The sequence below is a fragment of the Scomber scombrus genome, unplaced genomic scaffold (assembly GCF_963691925.1).
Source record: "Scomber scombrus unplaced genomic scaffold, fScoSco1.1 SCAFFOLD_444, whole genome shotgun sequence".
Lineage (NCBI taxonomy): Eukaryota > Metazoa > Chordata > Actinopteri > Scombriformes > Scombridae > Scomber > Scomber scombrus.
In genome coordinates this window covers 1-7185 of record NW_026910200.1, presented here as the reverse complement: position 1 = coordinate 7185, position 7185 = coordinate 1, and the positions used below count along the sequence as shown (strand labels likewise).

Here is a 7185-nt window from a genome sequence, read left to right as displayed (position 1 = left end):
TCCCTTCCATCCTTCCTACCTCCTCCCTTCCATCCTCCCTCCTTTCCTTCCTTCTTCCTCCCTTCTTTCCTCCTTTCCTTCCTTGACTCAAGGACAACAGAAGTGTTAAAGCCTCAATGTGTTAAAAGTGTACGAGGGACAAACCTGCAGGCTCTCGTAGGACTGTGAAACATTTTCTGGGTAAACCGAGTCGAGCTCCAACCAGAACTTGGAGCGGTCTGGAGGATCCATCAGAGAGGGGGTGCTCCTGCTCAGCTCGGCCTGGAACTGGAGCCCAGAGAGCGGACTCATCTTCCCCAGACGGCCCCTGGACTCCTGTCCTGTGGTTCCTCCGTCCGACAGCAGGGCGGCCCTCTTGGGGAGCGACGGCTGTGTGGGCGACACCTCTGTGCTGTGGCTCCCACCCTGCAGGGGGCGCTTCACACTCTCACTGTGGTAGGACATGTTGCATTGCATTGTGGGAACTGTAGGAAGGTGGTCTGTTGAGTCAGCGGGCGTGGTGAGTTCAGGTAAACTGGTGTGGAGTTTGTAGTCTTCCTCCTCTGGTTCTGGGTCCGGGTCTCGGGTATAATCGGGCTCCTGGGAGGGACCCTCGCCTTCTGGCTCCGGCTCCCGGGCCTCGGGCTCGTGGTCGGGGCTGTAGTCGCTTAACTCGAAGGCGGTGATGCCACAATCCAGAGAGAAGTAGTCCTGGCTGCAGCGGATGGTCAGCTGACCGCAGTCGTCCACCTCGGTCAGAGCGTCAAGGCGATCCTGCAGGAGGAGGAGAAGAAGAAGAGTTCAGCATGTTAGTTTGTGAATTAGTGACCAAAGAACATCAAAAGCTGATTGATTAACCCTCCTGTTGTCCTCGAGTCAAGGAAGGAAGGCAGGAAAAAGGAAGTAAGGAAAGATGGAAGGAAGGAAGGGAAGAAGAAGGAAGAGAAAGGAGGAAGGAGGGTATTGTAGGAAGGAAGGGAGGAAGAAGGAAGGAAAGGAGGAAGGAGGGTACTGTAGGAAGGAAGGGAGGAAGAAGGAAGGAAGGAAAGATGGAAGGAAGGAAGGAAGGAAGGAAGGAAGGAAGGAAGGAAGGAAGGGAAGAAGAAGGAAGGAAAGGAGGAAGGAGGGTATTGTAGGAAGGAAGGGAGTAAGAAGGAAAGCAGGAGGGAAGGAAAGAAGGAAGGAAGGAAGGAAAGGAGGGAGGAAAGAAGGAACAAGGGAGGGAGGGAGGAAGGAAAAGAGGAAGGGAGGAAGGAAGGAAGGAGGAAGGAAAAAAGAGAGAAGGAGGGAGGAAGGACAGACGGAAGGAAGGAAGGGAGGAAAGGAGGAAAGAAGGAGACCAAATAGCACACTAACTCTCACTTCCAAAAGTCAATGACAACCAAAAACAAACACTGTAGATATATTATAAAAAGTCCTAACCTGACTTCTATAAGCCTATTTCCTATTTAAAGACTTTATGTGTCGTTGAAGTCTGTTCCACAACATGACACCAGTATTAAAATAAAGAACTTCTGGCTGCATTATTCACTTGAAGCTCTTTTAAGGTTCACTTACTGGTTATAGTTTAACCAGTAAGTGAACCTTAAAAGAGCTTCAAAACAAACCTCTGATCTTCTTTATTTAACAACATGAGTCAGTTATGCGTCCATGATTTCCTGCTGCTGATGCATCATGAATACTCTTTTACTACACACTACAAACAGCCTGAATATATTCTGTTTTTTCTATATGATGTGCTTTCATACCTTTAATGTATCGGATGTATTAGAAACAACAAAGAGGATTGTAAAGTTTTAAAGTGAAATGCAGGATATGAAGCATCTTATTGTGAAGGAAACAGCTGATAGCGTCTGACAGCAAACAGCAACCAGAATTAGAAATAGAGAATTGTTGCTTCTTCTGATGATAAAGATTCGCTGCTAGACATCAGGACAGTTTGTTGTTTTCTGCTGCAGCTTTTTATGATGTAAACAACACAATGTTCAAAGTGTCAGTACAAAAATATAAAGTATCTGAGATAGAAAATTATCTCCAAGAAATAATGTGAATGCAAAGTATGTTAAACTATAGCTCTAAGTGTGTGTGTGTGTGTGTGTGTGTGTGTGTGTGTGTGTGTGTGTGTGTGTATGTGTCTGTCTCTCTGTCTGTGTGTGTGTGTGTGTGTGTATGTGTCCGTCTGTCTGTCTGTCTGTCTGTCTGTCTCTCCGTGTGTCTGTTTGAGTGTGTGTATGTGTGTGTGTGTGTGTGTGTGTGTGTGTATGTGTGTGTGTCTATGTGTGTATGTGTCTGTCTGTTTGTCTGTGTGTGTGTGTGTGTATGTGTGTGTCTGTCTGTCTGTCTCTCTGTCTGTCTGTTTGAGTGTGTGTATGTGTGTGTGTGTGTGTGTGTGTGTGTGTGTGTGTGTGTGTTTGTGTGTATGTATTCGTGTCTATGTGTGTATGTGTCTGTCTGTCTGTCTGTCTGTCTGTCTCTCTCTCTGTGTGTGTGTGTGTGTGTGTGTGTGTGTGTGTGTGTGTGTGTGTGTGTCTGTCTGTCTCTCTGTCTCTCTGTGTGTGTGTGTGTGTGTGTGCATGTCTGTGTGTGTGTCTGTGTGTGTGTGCATATGTGTGCTCTACCTGCTGCTGCTCCTGGCTGAATGCTTGCAGGATGTCGGTCTGTCGGGTGTAGTTTCCGTTGGAGTCCTGCAGACCTTGCAGCAGACGCTCCTTCAGCACCAGAACTGAGACTCTGAGCTGATGCCACAGCAGCTGCACCGTCCTGAAACCACACGAGCAACTCTATCAAGCTGCCGTTTCAACTTTTAATGAAAGGAAACCCTGTGTAGTTTATTAATTATATGACTCCTACTCCCACTGATAGGACTGGAGTTACAATAATGAAACTAGACTGCACCTAAGAGGGTTGTCACATCCTCTAATCTGACATGTTATACTCTGTGCAGGTTTATCGCTCTCCGATATTTAAATGATTTAAACTTTTGACGGTAGATTTTAAATGTTCTTTGTTTTATGCAAAGTGTTTCGGCTGGCCTCTGTGTTTTAAAAAAAAGATGATCATGCAAAATAAACTTGTCTCATCTCGTACCCATGGAGACTCACCTGATGTCGACGATGATGTTGACAGAGTAGGACAACAGTTTCAGGGAGAACTCGGTCTCCAGCAGAGCGTGAATCTGCTCCACATGGTCCGATATATCCTCACAGATGTCCTAAAGATGCAAAACAGACACATGAAATAAACATGAGAAACATTACAGGGATGATAAAACAGATTAAAAAAACACACTTTTAAGCTCCTACCTGATCACAATTACAACCCTGTGTGTCTATAAAAGCAAAACATCTTCAGTCCGACAGCAAGAGAAAAGCAGAAGTGATGAAGACGCCTCCAGTTTTAAATGTGAGTCAGTTTCATGTGAGATCAGTTCCAGGTTTAAAGACAGAGAACATGCTCAGTCTGTCTGTCTGTCTGTCAACACCGTCTAAACATGTTTAATACTGACTGAGTTTGATGTTACTGAACTAAATTCAGATGCTGTAAAACCCTACACACACACACACACACACACACACACACACACACACACACACACAGAGACAGTGAGACTGCAGCAGAGAGAAGCACCAGGCTAAAATAACAGGAGCTCTTAAGCACAGCTGTAGTCGAGACCTCGTGAGTCTAAAGTATAAATGTGAGCAGATTTGAGATCGAGTCAGAGACAAGAGTCCTAAATGTGTTACGTGACGTCTGCTAACACAAAACTGTGCATTATAAATATTCTTCATACTGTCTGCAGGGAGAGTTAACTGTGATGTAACTTCCATAGAGACAGTATAGTCCAGTTTAGATGCATTTGTGCATAAAACTACAACAAACACTGTGAAAGTATTACCCTAAAGTTTTAAATGAGAGTGAAGAATGGTGCAGATGATATTAATCCTTTCATGCATGATGGTCACTACAGTGGAAAGCTGTTTTCTTGTATATGCATGATGATGGATTTTGATGCATAGTTGCACTTCAGCCTCCACAGTGAACTAGTGCATCATCCCATACACTATCACTTCATCTGCAGTAATGTTTTGGGTTGTAAATCAGTTACTTTATGTTATTATAATGTCATTTTATGGATTTGACTGTTCCTTCTTTCCTCCCTTCTTTCCTCCGTCCTCCCTTCCTTCTTTCCTTCCTCCCTCATTTCCTTCCTCCCTCCTTTCTTTCCTTCCTTCTTCCTCCATTCCTTCCTCCCTCATTTCCTTCTTTCCTCCCTCCCTCCTTTCCTTTCCTTCTTCCTCCCTTCCTTCCTTCCTTCTTTCCTCCGTCCTCTGTTCCTTCTTAACCTTCTTCCTTCCTCCCTTCCTCCCTCCCTCCCTCCCTCCTTTCCTTCCTTATTCCTCCCTTCCTTCTTTCCTCCGTCCTCCCTTCCTTCTTTCCTTCCTCCCTCCCTCCCTCCTTTCTTACTTCCTCCTCCCTTCCTTCCTTCCTACCTCCCTCCCTTCCTTCCTTTCAGTTCAATTTTTTTTTCATGCTGAAAGAGAAATAAAAACACTTCAAACTAACTGAGGTTATCATAATTCATGCATGAAAGCTTTTTGGGTTTTTTATGGAGAACTAACAGCTGAATTTCAGTCCGCTATAAAGCAGCAGCTGGATTTGGTCAAGACTTCAAACTCAAGTTAAAAAAACCCAGACAGAGATAAGTAAAAGATAAAAGAAAAAGATGTTAATACTGCAGCTCTGACTTTAAGTAGAGAGTTTAGAGAGTTTAGAGAGTTTAGAGAGTTTAGAGAGTTTAGAGAGTTTACGTCGACTGTGATGATGAACAAGCAGATCAGAAACACAGCAGAAGGATTTCAAGTCGTGATTTGGAGAAAAACGCATCATTATCATCTTATTAAAGGTATAATACAAAGTTGAATGTGATCTTATGGTATTATATGATGAGTATATTGTAGTGAGTTAAGTTATTGATTGTGAGTATAGTATAATTTGCCAATGATTTAACCCATGTTTTATATTTGAGAGCTGTATAAACACTGTATACACATTTATTTTAGCTGGTCTTTTACTAATGTGAACCACAGTATACAAAAATGGGAATAAAATGCATCATTTTTGTGCTGTTGATGAATGTGAATTGGTGTATAGATGAATTATGAGTCAGAATATGAACAGTATGTAAAGGGTTAATTGCAATATAAAGTATAATAAACATTTATAACGAAAAAAATTAAACTCTTACAATTAACTAATAATCATTACATCATATAATATCTTCCTTAAACCTGCATTACATCATCTCCTGAATCACTGCAGAACATTTTGAAACCAAAATCGGTAAGTATTTCTATTTGCTAATATGTATTTTTTTGGTGCAAAAAAAAGGCTAAATAAACTAGCTGTTAAATAAGATCCAGTAAGAGTATAACGTGCAGCTTTTACATAACTAATAAACATTACAACTGCATCTTATCTGCAATACATAATAACCAAACACTAATTTTTTGCTTTGCAGATGAACTCAGTAAACAGAGACTATAAATAGAAAGACCTTTACAAAAAGCAGGTGTCTCGCCTTCAAACCCTTCAATACTTTAACATTGACCTCTGTCTGATGCTGAGTCACTGCTCAGCTCCATGGTGACCTGCCTCAACAACACAACACCTCCCTTCACCCCCCCCCCCCCCCCTCCCTTCACCCCCCCTTCATCGCTGCCCGCCTGCATCCAAAAAACGCCGCTCCGGCATGTGAGAATGTAGGTCACACACGCTGCCAGCTTGGCTCACGCTACCTTGGCTAACGGTGTGACCTGCCGAGCGCCCCGATCCAAAATACATTTGTCACTACTGTAAGAAGCTCGGCTGGAACAAGCTGCCGTACACGTAGTCGGGATAACGTTCATACACAGACGGCTGCAGAGCAAACACTGGTTTCCGTGTCGTTGCATTGTTCCGTTTCCAGGTATCCAGGTGTGTCACGGACGGTTTTTGGCTTCGGAGCATCGTGTCAGCCTGTTGTGGTGTTTACACGGCTGCCAGATTTAGATTTTTAGAGAGAGGGGGGGGGTTGCAGGTGGAGGTGGGGCTGGTTTGGGCTGAGGATCAGATCTGGGCAGCAGCACACAGGCCAGTTTAACCCTTCTGTTGTCCTCAGGTCAAGGAAGGAAGGAAGGAAGGAAGGAAGGAAGGAAAGAAGGAAAGAGGAAGGAAAGGAGTAAGGAGGGAGGGAGGGAGAGAGGGAGGGAGGAAGGAAGGTAAGAAGGAAGTGAGGAAAGAAGGAAAGGTGGAAGGAGGGACAGGAGGAAGGAAAGAAGGAAGGAAAGAAGGGAGGAATGAAGGAAGGAAAGAAGGAAGGAAGGAAGGAAGGAAGGAAGGAAGGAAGGAAAGAAGGAAGGAAGGAAGGAAGGAAGGAAGGAAGGAAGGAAGGAAGGAAGGAATGAGGAAGGAAAGGAGTAAGGAAGGTAAGAAGGAAGTGAGGAAAGAAGGAAGGGAGGAAGGAAAGGTGGAAGGAGGGACAGGAGAAACGAAGGAAGGAAATAAAGAAGGGAGGAAGGAAGGAAGGAAGGAAGGAAGGAAAAAAGGGAGGAAGGAAGGAAGAAAAGGAAAGGAGTCAGGAGGGAGTGAGGGAGGAAAAGAGGAAGGAAGGAAGGAAAGAAGGGAGGGAGGAAGGAAAGGAGGAAGGAAGGAAAGAAGTGAGGAAGTGAGGAAAGAAAGAGGGAAGGAGGGGAAGAACGAAGGAAAAATTAAAGAAAGAGGGAAGAAGGAAGGAAAGAAGGAAGGAAGGAAAGAAGGAACAATCAAAAGAGACGGGTTCAATTTGACCCGGGAGGACGACAGGAGGGTTAAATCATTTATAAAGAGAGAGAGACGTGAGAGTGGAAACCATGCATGCCAGATTTAGCAGGTTGGGGGAGGAAGACGTTTTAGTTTGCTTTTTTTTTTAGGGACTGCAGCCGTTGACGACCAATGAGACGTTAGTCCTGCACGCTATTAAAGGGGCGGTCACATGCCAGCTTTGCAAGCTAAATTATGCAGAAAATTACATCAAATTAAAGTCAGTCTCTGCTCCAAAAACTGTGCAAATCTTACTGAAGTACTTTTAGCAGAGTTAGCAAGACTGTTACAGTGACTGGCATTTTCTCAGGTGGTTAGAGATGATCTCACCAGCTAGGCAGCGTTCAGATCAATATCAGCTCTGGGGGG

The 7185-nt window shown here is 44.1% G+C and overlaps 1 protein-coding gene across 1 annotated transcript; it reads right to left on the bottom strand.

Moving 5' to 3' along the window:
- Positions 1-419: 419 nt before the first annotated feature.
- Positions 420-3190, bottom strand: LOC133976792 (A-kinase anchor protein 6-like; the record flags this gene model as incomplete). Its single annotated transcript, XM_062414988.1, has 4 exons — positions 420-430; positions 516-753; positions 2598-2739; positions 3081-3190. Coding segments are annotated over 4 exons (501 nt in total), but the record flags the coding sequence as incomplete, so codon positions are not given.
- Between the last annotated feature and the right edge of the window lie 3995 nt (positions 3191-7185).